The 16,285-nt window shown below is 39.3% G+C and overlaps 1 protein-coding gene across 2 annotated transcripts; it reads right to left on the bottom strand.

Moving 5' to 3' along the window:
- Nucleotides 1-1,813: 1,813 nt before the first annotated feature.
- zc3h12aa (zinc finger CCCH-type containing 12Aa) lies at nt 1,814-11,413 on the bottom strand. 2 transcript variants are annotated; one of them, XM_042490567.2, is made up of 6 exons: nt 11,254-11,413; nt 9,515-9,963; nt 8,959-9,098; nt 4,165-4,399; nt 3,873-3,979; nt 1,814-3,719 (listed from the first exon to the last, which is right to left on the bottom strand). In XM_042490567.2, exons 2-6 carry the CDS (start codon nt 9,886-9,888, stop codon nt 2,674-2,676), a joined length of 1,902 nt encoding a protein of 633 aa, XP_042346501.1. In that variant the 5' UTR covers nt 9,889-9,963; nt 11,254-11,413; the 3' UTR covers nt 1,814-2,673. The 2 variants fall into 2 exon arrangements, with proteins under 2 accessions (XP_042346501.1, XP_087940402.1); XM_088084276.1 differs by lacking the exon at nt 11,254-11,413 and adding an exon at nt 11,144-11,166.
- Nucleotides 11,414-16,285: the final 4,872 nt, after the last annotated feature.

Genomic DNA, 16,285 nt, shown 5'->3' with positions numbered 1-16,285 from the left:
GCTCACAAAACTAGCAACACGGCGTCTCAGTCACACTGAGAAATGCTCAATTTCAAGCACAAGGTAAGGTTTGGCCAAAATTTAAAAATGACAAGCATAGGTTCTGAAAAACCTGTTGAGCTTGTGACCAAAAAATGTTTTTTCTTGCCCTGAGCTTCATGCTCAAACATGCTTAAAATGGTAATGACATGTTATAGCAGAGGTGTAGAACTCAGGGGGGAAACAGGGGACATGTCCCACTCAATATTTTGAATATTTTTATGTGTCACCCAAAAGATGAAAATAGCAGAGGACATTTGTTTTGACAAAATTAAATACATTTATGCCATGAACTAATGCATAAAAGGCACCAAAATTAAGGAAATTAAGTGTCTGAAGTCATTATACTCTGGGCCTTGTGCTATAGATATAATGTTTACTGTGTTCACTGTCTTAGTTTAGCACATTGGTTCCAAACATGGGGGTCATCGAAGCTTCATGGGTGGTCATGAGGTCTTTTTGAATTTAAGGGGAGTTAAAAAAAAAAAAAAAGTAAATCTATATTCCAGCATTTTAAAAAGATCTGTAAAAAAAATAAATGTAAAGGTTAGATTACTTTGCAAATATATTTACTGTTATAAATATATATATTTTACAAATATATACACATTTTTATGTGAAATTCTGTGTGCTGCTGTCTTGGCCAGGACTCCTTTAGAAAAGAGATTTTGAATCTCAATGGTATAATTCCTGGTTCAAGAACGGTTAAATAATAATAATTAAAAAAAACTCTCTCTGGATAATGGCATGGTGAGGACGCCTTCACTCTCTGGTAAATGGCCTTTTCATACATTAGAGAAGTACACAGGTAAAACAAACAAAGAGCTAACAGAACAATGATCAAGCGTCAGGGAGAAGAAGAAAAAGAAGCCTGTTAAATATGTATGATTAAAAAAAAACATAAAACAAACTAACAAAATTTACCGGAAATAATCTGCTCAAAATTCATCTATTGGCATCTTGGTTACACAATCTTCCTGCAGTTACTGCATTCATTATTTGGGTTAATTGTACAGTTTAATTGTAGTTCTGTTACTGTTACGCATTGAGTCTAACATGAAATATAGCAGTATGCCACTTGGTCAGGGGATCGACAATGTGGTTTGAAAAAGGGTGGGAACCAGAGGTTTCATGCTAACATTTGCTAATTAGCACTGAACACAAAGTACAGCAGAGGCTGATGGAAATGCCATGGGTCTTTTTGCAGGTATTTGGTCAGAAACCAAAGTAGTCTGGGCGATGAAAATGATTACAACATGTTCACCAAACATTCACAGCATAGTGGTGCCACAGGAAAAATCAGCGGGACACCAAAGTCATTAGGATTCATCAAGCGGGCACCATGAATGTTTGTACACAATTTCATGGCAATCCATCAAATAGTTGTCAAGCTAAACTATCATTCAACAATAGTAAACTCTGTTAACACAAACACACACACATTAGAAACACAAAGTTACTGATGTGTTCATACTTGTGAAATGCACTGCAGAGTAAAACTTTTCATAGTTTGTAAAACCCTTGGGCTGTCCCAGATTTTTCAGAAAAATAGTTGTCGTCAGCTCTGTGGGTAGAAGATATACTTGCGTAATTTTACTTAATTACGCAAGTATATCTTCTACCCAGGGAGTGAAGGAATCTTAGGCAATATGGTATGATGTCAGCATGAGTGAGTGCCAATACTAAGTTCCTGATAATCTTTGGACATGTCTTTACAGATGCATGAGCTCCAGAAAGAGCAGCACTATAAGTACTACACACATCATATCTCACACATCTTTAAATCTTTATTGGCATGCTTTTTTCTAGACATGCTTACTATACATTTATCTTACAGTATACATTAACAAAGTGATTTTTCTAAGAGAAAATAAATCTAAACGTTCATGAGAACTAAATTCCAAATTTTACAATTTCATTTTTCAATGACAGTGACCCAAATACATGTGAGGTATTATAGCAACACTTGATCTGACAATGTTTCATGAAACTGATGTCGATTTACAGGAAATGGTTATTACACACCAGCAAATTCCTTTTGATAGTGTCTTCTCAGTTTCCTTGTTAGGATAGTATTTACTGTAAATACCACTTGGTAGTGTGGATCCTCAGCTGGATGGAGTGTAACCTACACGCTGGGTGGCTTCTGTATATCTAAATATGCTGTAGCTACACCTCACAGGATAATATTGAACAATCTTTTTTTGAGAACTGCAGTAAAAGAAGAAAAAAAACTAATACTTTACACAGCAATTCCTCAACACTTGACAAAAATGTTCTTGGATAAAGATTACAATATATCACATTTGACACAATATGCATCAACAGACAAAACTCTAGAAACTCAGTTTTGGTCTAGAGGCACTTTTCATCCAAAACACTGGATGACAGGGTCACATTTGACTACAGCGTCATACAAATGCATAAAACAGATTGTCTCAACTATTCATAAATAGGAAGGCAATGTAATGGCACATTACATAGAATTAAACATCTCTTCAATAAGCTTTCAAATCACTCAACTCTAGGCACTAAAACAGCTTCTCAAGAGATTCCCTACTTGCTCTGTCAGCACAAGTATCATGTAGGTCTGACTGGAGAAGAAGCAAAGGAAGGAAGTTGTCACAGTAATAATCAGAATATCCCTCTCTGAGCCTTCAGGTTAAGGATCTCTGCAGCCAGTTTCTCCGCATTCATCACATGTGGAAACATTTCCATGACTGTATCGACCTGCTGTGGGTTGAAGATGGCTTGCAGATTCTTGCGGATTTCCACCCTTTTTGGGTTAAACACAGCAGAGGAGGACTGCTGTTGGCCCCAGGCGTGGTACTGCTGGCCTTTGTAAGAGCAGTGTGAGTTGTGGGAGTGTGGGGAAGGGACTGAAGAGGGGAGACTACTTGACCTGGCTTGGAGAAGCCCCTGAAAGGGATCTGACCAGTAGTTCTGCTGATGATGTGGGGCTGTGCTGTAATGAAGCTGGCTAGGAAGGCTGTTTTGTTGTGGCACACCAGGCGGGAACATGTGAGGAGGGTAGGTGTCATATTTAGGGTGACACTCAGGGTCAGGGTGTCTGTGGTGTTGCTGGTGAGCAGCTGAGGGCGCTACATGGGAACAGCGACTGCAAGACTGGCACGTGTTATTTTTCTCTGCCTGCACTGGGGCATGTATGGGTCCAGCGAGGGCGCTCTGCTGCTGGGGCATGAGCCTGTGGGAGTTGCTGAGGCAAGGTGAATAGTCAGAGTACTGACTCTCATACGAGCCAAGGCCAGAATCAAGGTGCTCGTGAGAGATGTTGGTATAGTAATGATTTGGGACAGAGTGCAGCCCAGGCCACTCTTTCTGACACTGGCTTCCTGTTACAGAACAGGGCATATGATTTGTTATTTTTCTGGGATCGTCCCAGTACAGCATTGTATTTTCACGAACCTTGCCAGGATGTGAAGAACTTTGCTGGTCTCTTATGTGCTCTGCACATAATCTGTCTTGAGGGTGGGAAAAGGCATTGTGAGCAGGCCCAGGATCAGACTGGAACTGTCTGGGTGATAATCTGGCATTTCTTTCCTCTTTTACTGAAGAAATCTGGGCTTTCTCTCTCAATTCATCAGCCAAGGACAGGTAGGACTGGTTTGACCGCTCTGGATGGTAGAACTTACATTTGATGCCGTAAGTGCACTTTTTGTCTGAAGGAAACAAAAATGAACACAAGCAAAAGTTCATCTTATTTGGGAAACAACTTACTTCCTTGACTAAAACTTTTAAAGGAGTCAAACAATAAAAAATACTGTATATTGTAGCAGAGGGCTTCCTGAGCTCCTGAGCTAATCTTATCTTACCATACGGACAGAGCTGCTTCTTTTGCTCTGTCGCCAGAGGCTTTTTCCGAAGGAAGTTGTCAAGGCTGGGGCCATGGCGACCGAGAGGGTCATCTGGGGGCATGAACCTAGACCCAGATAAACACGGCTTCAAATGAGTGATTTCTTCATTTACTTGTGACAACTCAGCTGGGTGCTGCATAATCATGTTCCCCTGGTTTAACCCTCAAGATGCAATATGCCCTCTGGAACCACATTTAACAGCATCGGTGGAAAGAAAAAGCTCAGGTAGGAAAACAGCCTAATTGCTTACTTGTCATTCACAAAGGAGAACATGAGGAGCCTCTCCTCGATACATTTCTTCCACTCAGGTCTCTCTCCTTGGAGGTCACGGTAGGTGTCATTGGATACAATCACTCCATCTGACTCATACGCCAACTTGACGATAAAGCGGTCATCATAGCAAACCACTCGCTTACCCCCAACACGGCGCGATGGAGTGTAGACCAATATTTTCCGTTTTTCAAGCTCCATCAGGATGTGTTGATCTGAAAGTGCAAACAAGCTGGAGTCAAATGGTGGCAGAGAAATAGCAGAGAGGAGGTACTTGTATTACCCTTTCTTGTTAAAAGCTGTGTATTAATTGTAAACATAGATCTTGGAGGGACGCAGGAGACACGTTCTTCTAAATATGTCGAAAGTTAGACTTTTAAGTGAAAAATAAAGACATTTCTTTCATAAAGTGATGCCGAAAAGGCAAAAACTGATGCGGAGAAATTCCCAAGAATGCTAATTAAGTATTTGTCGCCGAAAATTTTCTGGTAAAGGACTCCTAACCCCAACATTGTTTTGAAACCTATGCCCTTGAGCGAACAGATCTGTTGTGTAACATGTCACACATTTGTCAATTCACAACCGCACCTTCAGGATTCAAAAACCACAATGTTTAAAAAAAACATGCACTAAGTATTTTACAAAAGCCCCAGCAATCAATCATAGGAAACAAAAGATGGCAGACAAGGTATTACATAACCAGCACAAACATAACTATCTAATATGCAAATATATAATCATATTTGCAATATGACTGGACAACAACAAAATACACACACTGCAGTTGCTTGTTACATAAGTAAGAAGTCAAATGAACCATGAAACCTGAATGCATGACAAAGAGGTCGGGTGACATGGAAGCTTGAAGTGTGTATGCCTGAGCTACTGACTAACAGACAACACACACAAACACTTAAAAGCACCTCTTTAACTAAGTGCCTCTCAGGGTGACTGTCTTCACTTAACCTCTTAATGTAGATGACAGTCAGCAGTTAACTACAAGTGGGTCAGGTGAGGAAGAAAAAACACAGCTGTACTTCCTGATGGGACTTTCCCAGGAATGACAGTGGGGTGACTTTTATTTCCTTGTTCCCATATTGAGAATAGAGCTTTTGAATTGCTCCACCCAGGCTGCACATAGTTACTAAATCATGACAGCCACATGGTGATGATGCATCAGTTTTGAAAATAATAGTCCACCATTCATTATATAGTTGTTGTTGGAGATGTCAGAGGTTAGCTCAGAATGAATAGTTTGAAAACATGCTGCATTAAGACTGAATGAATTACAGACATCTACACTGTAGATGATAAGTTGATTTTAATTTAAATAATCTAGGAAACTGATTGCCCTGAAAAATCTAAGTAAATATAACTATTAGTCGTAATTTATGTTTACTTTGTTTACCTAAAATGTAGTTCTATTTACTTTATTTTGTGAAGTTGCAATGTCAAAAATAACAGGTTTAATTAAATCAATCTTTGTAAGCATCTCAACGTCAGTAAACCAAGTTTACTGTACTACATATCTGTATTCTGCCAGCTGCAAACTAGTCAACCTTATTTGTATTCTTTTTGATGATCAAGTTAAGTCAGACTATCTTGGCTTACAAAAGTTGCTAAAACTTAGAGTGAACAAGGTAATTCCGTTAGTTATTTTTAAGTTGCCGCAACTTCACAAAATCAAGTAAATACAGCCAATTTTCAGTAAACTCAACAATTAGATTTAAAGTAAAAATAAATTAAGATAGTTATATTTACTTAAGCTCTTCAAGGAAATGGGTTTCCAAGACTATTTTAAGTAAGATAAATTTGCCAGCTTTAGCAGTGTACTCAAACATAAGATGTGATAATAATGTGATAATAATCTGGATTGTTCAGATACACCCAAAAATGTTAGTGACTCCGCTGTTTGAAATGCGGAGCTCTTTGTTGCGTGTACAGCCAGAGATTATCACACCGTACCCACACGGAAATTATTACAGCAAATCATTCCTCGTGTGCCCACGCTTACTGCTGTCTTGGCTTAACAAAGAAACATAACTTGATTGCCAATTGGGTAAACTACTGTTTCACAATCCTAAATGTATTACCACATGGATTTGGCATGAGTTCAGTAGTTCTGCCTTAGAAAATACTGAAACTGTATCTCATGGCAGCTGCGGGACTGATTTACAGATACGGGAATACTTCCTCCATGTTTCAGAGAAAATTTATGTAGTAGCCATTCTCACATTTCCTGGTAAGAGAAAAGTTCTACAAAAGCAAAAATATCTTCAGGGATAAAGCATAAGAACCTCCGATTTCTTTAACTACAATTAGTTAAAAATGATGGAAAATGTGCTTATTCGATTGTTACAAACACACCTTAAGTTCACTAATCAATGTGTTATATCTTGATGGTTGAACCTGGAAAAAAGCACCAAATGAAAGTTCATTTACTGTACAGGGTTTATTTGTTGGACTAATTCACGGGCAGGATCAGTGCAACCAGCAGAAACTCCAAGAAGTTAGTGCTCCCAGCCAAGAAACAGAGAAAACAGAAACCCTTTTTTTAAAATGGTGAATTGATATTTTTACACTTTAGTTTTTGTACAAATTAGTTGTTTCGTGCTATTTCCTGTCTTTGTGTCAAGCTAAGATAACCTGTGGTTAGTGGTTTTCACTATGAAGTGTTTCTGTCATCACTGAAATTCCCCTTAGACTTGAATAGAGTTCTTAAATGGCTGAGGATCAAAATAGTTTGTCAGCAATAAATGCATTTGTTGTGAGCAGAACAAACTATAAATGTCATGTAAGATGTTAGTGCAGGCATCCAGTACAGCTCGTCAATGCTGGTATGTCAGGCTTTTTTAAGGCATTGTTGGCTTGAAAGATGCAGAGCCAACCCCTCTTTCTAAAACTGACTGTCACTTAGGATTGTTAAGTACGTGTATGAACAAATCTCTTTCAACAGATTTGACTTACGAGAACTGACTCCACTGAATCACCATTGTTGGTGAATGAGTAAGTCCTTGTAAAGGGTATTTGTGTACAGAACTGAACGTGACAGTTTGGAATCATGCGCTTCAATGTTTGAAGCTTTTCCATACATTTGCTTAGCCCGCGCGTCACCTTAGTGCAGCAAGGATTTGAATTTCCTTACAACCACCCGCTTTAAGGTGTGTCTTTAACTGAGGATGTGCTTGTGCTGGTGTTACTGGGGTCAACAACTTTCGTGCTGTTGTCAGAGTTTGGCTTGCATTGTCTCAGAAGCGTAGGTATAGTGCTGACAGAGCACACATGAATAACGCTCCACCACTTTTTTTTCTCCAAGGTAGAGAATGTTTTTGCACTTTTCAAAATCTTATTGAAATTTTTAAGGGCTTAAAGATCCATCCATCAGTAAAGCATATAAGGAAGAGCCAAAAAGACCTCAAATGAAATGAAATCAATAGACTCATGATGTCAACTCATACACTGCGTAACATGCAAGAAAACATTCCACCTGTGAGCGACACAGTGTATAAAGTTATTTACATGCAAAAATAAAGAAATACGTGTAACTCTTATCATGTCTCTTTATTACAGTAATGAATAATGATGATGAAGCCCATCTGATGTCACAGCAACCCGCTTGAGGGCAGTCGGACACACTTTGGCTGGATTTTGGAGATGGTCCATATTGGGCCAAACTCAGCACAACTGTGTGCGTTTAAACTGGTGATGGAAATCCAAATAGATGCAGAAAGTTTTTTCTCCAAGCAGCCAAAAGTTCCAATAGAAAAGCCCTTTAAGAAATCAGTGACTACAAATCTTTGAACTGAAAAAAAAAGTAAGCCAAATAAGCAATTGTGATTTCTTCCTGAATGCTAATAGTGTGAAGTCCACTGCTGTAACTACTAACTTATAAGTAAGCTAGTTAGGCTGGCTTACCTGCTGATCACTCAACCTTATGAATGCAAGGGTCAAGAATGTATGAACCGCGAAAAAAATCCTTTTTTTTCCTAAAAAAGACAATATTCCTACTAAGCTATTTACATGAGTAATGAAAATGAATATTCCACTAATATTCCTGTTCACATGCAGCTGTAGATACTCCAATTAACATGCCTGAACGGGTTGTTTATCATATCAAAATGTGAATTTTGATTCTTTGCATCAAAACAGGAGGTTTTTAAAGGTCTTCACCGGTGGCTGATTTCTTGGACCATGCACACACAGCCTCCATCTCTCATATCTTCAACCGCCTTCTTGAAAAGGTTGGCATTGTGAAACTGGTGCATATTGAAAAACCTGTTGATATCCAGGTCTTTAATACTGTTTAGAAGTAGATGTGTTTGTCCCACTAATCAGAAAGGTGCCATTTTCTTCTGGACATGCATCTCCAGTGAACAACACATTCATGACAAGATCTCATCGTAAACAGTCTAGAGACTGTCTGCCACAAAGTCCAGTAAAAACCAAACTGAAATGCATATTCCTGCATAGAAGTCAAAAGAGTCCTTGTAAAACCTGACGAATACGGCACATCTCATGTCTTAATCAGAAAATTTTATCATTCAGAAAATGGCCTAATTCGGAAAATCCTAACAAAATATGCTGTTTACATGACCGGCATCAAATTCAGAAGATTGTAATATTTGGAATAATGGGGGAATATTAGTGTGCATGTAAACATTGTCAGTGAAAGTGTTTCTGCTCTGACTGGGAAGTGTTTGTGTGGCTAAACTAACACTTCTCTGCTCGATGAAAACCATCTGTCTGCTTGCTTGTACATTGCTTGTATCCTCACCTGTTAAGGGGGCATCAGGTCTGGGCTGCTCTTTGCGCCAGCTGGGAACAAACACAGTAATGGTGTTATGACCTCTATCCAAGAAGAAGTTCACTGCGAGCTGGATGCCTCGACATGAGAACACTTCCTTGTTGCCATGACTGAAAAAAAGAAGTAGGGGAGAGAAGTGAGTACAAGTAATTTGTCTATAGATAAAATGAAAGGGAAAAGCAAAAATTCAGTTGATCTGTGTAAACACCACATGCTTTTGAGTGTTCTCTCAGAGGGAAGTGTCCCTCGGGCTATTACTCTGCTGCAAACTTCCTGTATTACATCTCATATTTACTGAGAGGTGGAGATTTTGAGGTGTGTGCCGAGTATTTGCATATTGTAGCAGTGGCTTTTACAAAAACATGCACAGGCAGGGTGGTGAACACCCACCTTTTTAAAGTAACACGACAATGCGTGTTTCTAGGGCAGAGTTGAATGACAAAATGAGAATGAGAGATGGCAGATTGTGAATTATGATTTGAATTTATGATACCATTAAGAGAGACAAAAAGCTTATTAATATTACCTCATGGCAACATTACTGCCATCAATAACAATAGGCCTCAGTTCTGCATCTGCGTTCTTCCGCTCTCCTAGTTGCGGTGTGACTCTAAAGGGTCCGACAGCCCAGCTGGCGGGCAGCAGGGGGTCCTTTTGGCCTGTGCTCCTCTCATCACTGTCAGAACTGGACGAGCAGGGTGCAGCACTGGTCCTGCTCCGAACCAGCTCTCCCAGCACCGCGTTAGTGTCCATGCTCAGGCCCAGCTTCCTCAGAGCAGCCTTCACTTCATCTGAGGAGTAACCCAGTTTCCTGAAAAAGTCCACTTTGAGCTGGAGCTCCTCGCTGTCTGGTTCGGGCAGGTCCAATGCTGAACTCTGGCTGGGAAGTGCCTGATCCATTCTGAAGCATCTAGGCCTTTTTTCAGCAGCATAGAAGACGTGTGACGCAGTCTCAGGGCGATGCTCATCGACAGACTGGAGGAAATGACACTGAATTAGAAACATGACAAATTTTAACATCCTCACATCCAGTTTTCTCTTTTTGTTTCCCTTGAAGTAGCATTAAGACCAGAATAATCCACACTGTCTGAAAGACTACAGAGTATATTCAAAACTGACTGACTGTAACATGTTTACCGTGAGCTCACGATAGATAGATAGATAGATAGATAGATAGATTTGTTGCTTGGGGTTTTGGACTGAACAAATGACGTTTGATGATGTCACCATTTTACAAGCATTTCCCCAAAAAGCCTGACAAATTTGGTGTCTTTGGAAACTGTTGCACAACAAAGGTTTTTCAATAACTATCTCATCAACTGCTTGTTAAAGAATTTCATACAGTACAGCTGGATTCTTTAAAGCTGTAAATCATTTTGTTTAAAAGCAAAAACACAAAAAATGCTACTTTCAGTTGCTCAGGTGTGAGATTTTGTTACTTTTTGATCCTAAATGATAGTAGATTTAATATTTTGGGGTGGATTGGACTTTGGGGTGAACACAACACATTTGATGATTTTACTCAGGCTCTATGATATTGTAATCTGTTTTTAGACCAAGAGATTAATTAAACCATCAATAAATAATTGATTGACCTATAATAAAAATGGATAGATTACATTTTAACCTACTTCATTTTAAGTACTTTCACGAATAACATTCACCAATAATTTCCACTGACCCCTGAGAGAACAAGTGCTGCTTCCACTACAAGTAATGGGGATCCTAATAGCCTAAATGTGACTTCGTAATATCTATTCTTTCAAAAACCCTTAAAAGAGTCGTCAGTTTCCATTTTTCCAAGTTATTATGTATATTAAAATATCATTTGCTAGCCCAAAACTGATCAACCTAGACATTCAAAAAGTTGAATTCTATGTAAATGTCTGTAAATGTGGATGTCGACATTGTTACATTTTATAATGAGCAGTTTAAATTAAATAACAAAGACTACTACACAGTATCCAATATAAAAGGCCTGTTCTCCGTACATAGCCTATTGTAAAGTCCACTGAGCCTCAGCCTCTGTTAAATAAAGACAGCTGGACATCAACAGGAAGAAACGCCGCGCCATTTTACTCTATGTTAGTTTTAAGGTAACTGTACAAACATATAAACGACTTATAAACGTCTCTCTGCGGTAGAAGACATCTACCTGGGTCAGGTGACAGCTTTCCGGAGGGACATTTCCACTATTAACCGGTCGGCAGGTTTGCTGGTAACAACTCAAATTTCGCAAACAAATGTCACGAAAAGACAACTTACCTCCACTGCTCGTCTGTCTCGGCTCGCGTCCCATTTGTCAGCAGAATTCACTCACAACTCCCGTTAATGTTTCCAAGTACAGTAACTTTGACACGGACTTCAAAGCACCTCCCACTTGGCAAATGATTTCTTTCCTTTTCCTCCTCCAGACGGACGGAGGCATGCCGAGCCTTGCAACATTTGCATAAATCAGAGATAAGATAAGGTGTACGTTTCCCTGTGGCTGTCAGTCAGTCGGTCACGCAGTAAACACCAGCTATTTTCTGTCTTTCTTTGTGTGCGACTGAGTGTGCACTTTACATTTGCTTTGTTGTTGCTGTTGTTCCTTTAGGCGACACAGTGGAAGTAAAAGCACGATATGAAATGAAATCCACTCTTTATTATTGTAGTATTTGGCTGGGCTATAATAATACCTTAATATAGTAATACCTTACTATAATAAGGTAGCACCTTATAACAAAATCAGCTCAAATTAATTCATTTATAAAGCAGATTTGTAGACGACAAATACAGACAAAATTGAAAAATAAAATCAAATACTTTTTTAAAAAAATAAATAAATAATGGCTTAAGAAAAACACAAATAGAAATATGTATTGTTAGGTTGTATGTTAAAACGATTGGAAGAGTAATTAAATCTTATGCTTTATTGTAGCCTAGATGCAATAGTAGCTGTCATTTTACTTTTCTGTATTTTGTTAAGGCTGGGATAATGGCTCTGTCTTTTTAAATTATTATAAACCTTTCACTTTGACTATATGTGTTAAATATTACTAGGTATTCTTCCCTACTTTAAATGAATGAATAAATACATTTTTATTGGGACAAGGCGCCCCCTCGTGGTTTCAGGAAAAATAACAAATATCTCCCTTGGAATTTTTAATGTGGATTGATTTTTTTTTAATGTGTAAAAGTTAATCAAAAATGCAACAAACAAACAAAAAACAAAAAAAAAAAACAACACAAAAAGACGAATATTATGTTGTCTTTAAAAGACATGAAATCAGCTCTTTAAAATATTGAAACTGAAACATCATTTCAATGCTGTTTGTTACTGGGGTTTTTTCCGAGGTAGTAGTGGAAAGTACCTCACCTTTTGTACAATATACAAAACAGTACAAAATTAAGCCATATCCTGACCATGGATGGATCACTGAAACGCTCTACTGTTCGTAGGCCCCAGGTTCAAAGTGTCAGGTGCCGCCTTGGCCTTCACCGGCAACATGTAACTCAAACTAGATAAAACGACCAGAAAGAGACTGAGAATGGCCACAAAGAGGTATAAATTAACTGCAAAGACAGAAAAATGACTACAAAATGTGGCAAAACAACCACAAGGAGACACAAATGACCCAGAAAGACACAAAATTACCTCAATGACACATAAAGCGGCACAAAACCATGACAAATTTCCTCATAATCAGTGCATGATTTGACAAGCTACACTAATAATTAAAACACTGCTTACACATGAAGTACTACTAAGAATCAATAAATATGATACTACATGATACAACTCTCTGAACTACAGGTACATTATTACAGCATCACAGGTACCCCATAATTAAAGGATGTAATGCTGATAGGTAATACTTCTGTACTTTATATATATATGTAATGTTTCATAGCCTTGACACTTCATGACTTTTCTTAAATTTTATGAGATTTGCTTCTATAGATTATTTCAAATAATGTATTTTTTAATCTTTGGACTTGAAGAAGGTATCAAGTCTTTTCAAGTCAATAGGCTGAAGTCCAAGTGAAGTCAGAATTGGTGTTACAATCAAAGTCAAGTCGGGTCTTTTTTGATTTGTCAAGTGGAGTCAAACCATTATATTTATGGGTCTAAGCCATGTGACTTGAGTCTACACTCCTGATAATTTCTGCATTTTGTCACCTTCATGAAAAAAGCAAAGTAAAGACTTACAACATCAATACTTTATACTCTACTGGGAAAAAAATGGCAGATTTTGCAATTTTGCAATTATTACCATTGATTTTAAACATACAGTAACCTGCAGGAGCACAAACAACAAGGAAATAAAGCCATTTTCAACAGACTATCTTCCAAACTGCATGATCAAACTGTACATACTGAAATCACACTAAAACACCTCCTATTTTTTTCAGTAGACGTTATTGTACAGCTTTTTACCCTGTATATTATTGTGCATTATTATTACTGTAATAATAACACACTGCAACTAAAATGACAACTCATGTCTAGTTGTTCTATGATTTGCCCACTAGATGTCACCCTCGCTTCGTGTTATCCCGCTGCACAACTCTCACCGGGAGATTATGGAAGACGTTGGCCTGCAGATGGTTGTGGCTTTAGCAGGCTGGCGGTTAAATTGTGAAGTTTGGTCTAGTGTGTGTGCGTGCGTGCATGTATGTATGTATGTATGTGTGTGTGTGTGTGTGTTTGTAAACAACCCTTTGTGTACAGGGTTAATGGCACAGTCGAGTTGGGATCACACCGCGTGCAGCTGGTTAATGGCATATACAGAGTTGAGTTCCGGAGAGTGGAGAAAGTAATCAGGACCAGTTGCCAGGCGGTTGCCTCCTCAGAGGGCCCACACCACTGGTCCCAGGTGTCTGCAAGGCCTGATATTACTGCAGGGCAATGAGCTGCAGCCAGCGACGAGGACTCGAGGTGGACACATACACACACACACACATATTCAAGCTCAGGGTGAAAGACAGAAACATACACACGTGAATTCACCTCTTGATAGAAGTGAGTTATCCATGACTGTATATACGGGGTAGTCTCTAAGTTATGAAAAAATATCAGTTGTATCACACTCGGCATGAAGGACAGTTATATAGTATTTTATTGAATTCAATATGTAAAAGCGCTTTTTCGCCTACAGTGGGCTGGGTGAGTGCATTGTTCTGTAATTTACAGCTATACTGGAAGGCATCATTGGCATCCAGACAGCTATTGTTCAGCAATGCAAATCTCTCACCTCGCTAAGAATCCAAGTGCCCAAGATCGGATGAGATTAGCGCAGATTGGGTATTGTGAACATCAAACGCTTATTTCCTTAACATCTTGGAGGGAGGCATTGCCCTGCTCAAAGGCATATCTTTTTCCTCCAGGCAGGTGTAGTTTGGCAAGGCTTGTTAAACCTGAGACAGTTGATCAAATATTCAGCTGGGCTCATTGTGCTGCTGAGAGCTTTTGGATGTGGCTGGGATAGCGCCGCGCTGATAAAACTGGCTTTGTAGTGCCTCAGCGCCGGCCTCCCTTTGCTATTCCTTTCGTTGACTGCCCGGGTCAGCCGTCTGTCAGAAAAATTAATTTTTGTATGATTTCTTTAAAAAGAAGCAAAGTAAAGAAAAGGCAGCCTTTAACTGGAGTAATCCATCTTGCGCCAATGGTGTCAGAGTGATTCACGATTTCCAATTTAGCCATGGTTTGAATCTAAAGTAAATCAGGCAGGACGGCTCCACCCTTTGTGCAGCCGGACGACAAACCCTCGGTGACAAGAGCTTTCAAATGAACATATCCCTCACATTCATCTTGTTCATTTATTACTTCAGACATCCCAGTGCTTGTCCTACATAGATCAGCAAGCAAAGACCTCCTGGCATTGTGTGCAGAGTGCAGAGAAGGTGCGGCGTCAGAGCTGGCGAGGTGGCTACAGCATTGATAGAGGATTGGACAAAAGAGCAGTAGAATGGAGACGGCCCAGGTTTTAAGTCTGTGTTTAATTAGATTTGCTTTGATTAGTGACAACTGAATTCCCTGAGCAGGATGTGAGCACAGAATTGCAATTTAGTGACTACTCCAGCCTGCTGATCATAGACATCTACCCACAGAGATAAACTGTTGAGGCATTTGTATTTATCTAAACATCACAAACACTAATTTGAGTGGGTTGTCAAAATTTCTTACTGGCCAACAATTTAATTTACAAGGCGTATTCACCGGGTTTCTATTATTGTAAATATGCAGCACTCCTTGTAATGCTGTCAAATGAAGGTGATTTCAAAATGGATAAAGTGAACATGAATGATGAAAAAGTGACAGAATTGTTGCCCTATTCTCCAGTTCTCCTCAGATATCTGAAGCGTTTCAGTGTCTTTTAACTCATTTCTTTGGTTTTATGGCCTCCAATTTTACTGTTTTGGTTCACTCTCAGTCTCTCATCAACATTGTTACCGGATGCCACAGATAGAATCAAAAAAGCTCCATGAAACTCACTTTACACTGCCTGCCGGCACCCGATGGCACATGAGGTTAGCCACTAGATAGTGAACGCAGTGATGCATTTAGCAACTAATGAGCCAGATATTACCCCTCAGGGGTTGGTGGAGACCAAAACAGAGCCATAAGAAATGTCAATACTGGATGCACAGTCACAAGGTGGATGAAAACAACTCTAAGGCTGCGTTCACAGAAGCAAATGTGGCCTAAATCAGATTGTTTTGCCCTCATGTGACACTGATCAGAATTTTTTTCCAGATTAGTGTGAACAAAGAAATCATATTTCTTTTCCAATCAGATTGGGGAAACTATCATATGTGGCCCTACATCTGATACAAATCAAACAACTAGCAAAGCAACTGCTATGAAAACACTAATTTCAGAATTGGCACGTTTTTCTCATACATCCATATTGTTTTTACACCATACTCGTGATATAGTGTCTGTTTAAACTATAGAAGGCTGTCATAGCTGTACAGCTGCTGCAGTATGCTGCCCCGGTTGCCATCCAATAGAGCCCGACTGCCCGACGCTTTCTGATGAAGACAGCTTGCCTACATTTTGAGTCCTGCTGTGACAGTGTTGTCATGAGGTGCCGACAGAGATATTGGAATGCAGCCTTGCACATCCTAAAGTTTAGAGGAAACTGTTCCTCTGTGAAACCCTCGACATCTCTGCCCCTTGACTCTTGACTCCTCTACCGGATGCACTCACACCTCTGACACCACAGAACTACCAGCAGCAGCTGTGAATAAAGCTATTAAATTAGCTTTGGCTTTTGGTTCCTTTGTCTTCTCATCTCATCCTCAACATATG

This window comes from Plectropomus leopardus, chromosome 11, assembly GCF_026936395.1.
Source record: "Plectropomus leopardus strain MGB_pleo_1.0 chromosome 11, ASM2693639v1, whole genome shotgun sequence".
Taxonomy (NCBI): domain Eukaryota; kingdom Metazoa; phylum Chordata; class Actinopteri; order Perciformes; family Serranidae; genus Plectropomus; species Plectropomus leopardus.
This window is presented reverse-complemented; position numbering and strand designations above follow the sequence as displayed.

Bases quoted from the DNA above. Each gene is read 5' to 3' on its own strand.
- zc3h12aa (XM_042490567.2), bottom strand. From the start codon at position 9,888: ATGGATCAGGCACTTCCCAGCCAGAGTTCAGCATTGGACCTGCCCGAA. The intron at 4,400-8,958 runs GTGAGGATACAA...TTGCACTTTCAG, and splicing joins ACCTGATGCCCCCTTAACAG to ATCAACACATCCTGATGGAG. The intron at 3,720-3,872 runs GTAAGATAAGAT...TGTTTCCTTCAG, and splicing joins GAAGCAGCTCTGTCCGTATG to ACAAAAAGTGCACTTACGGC.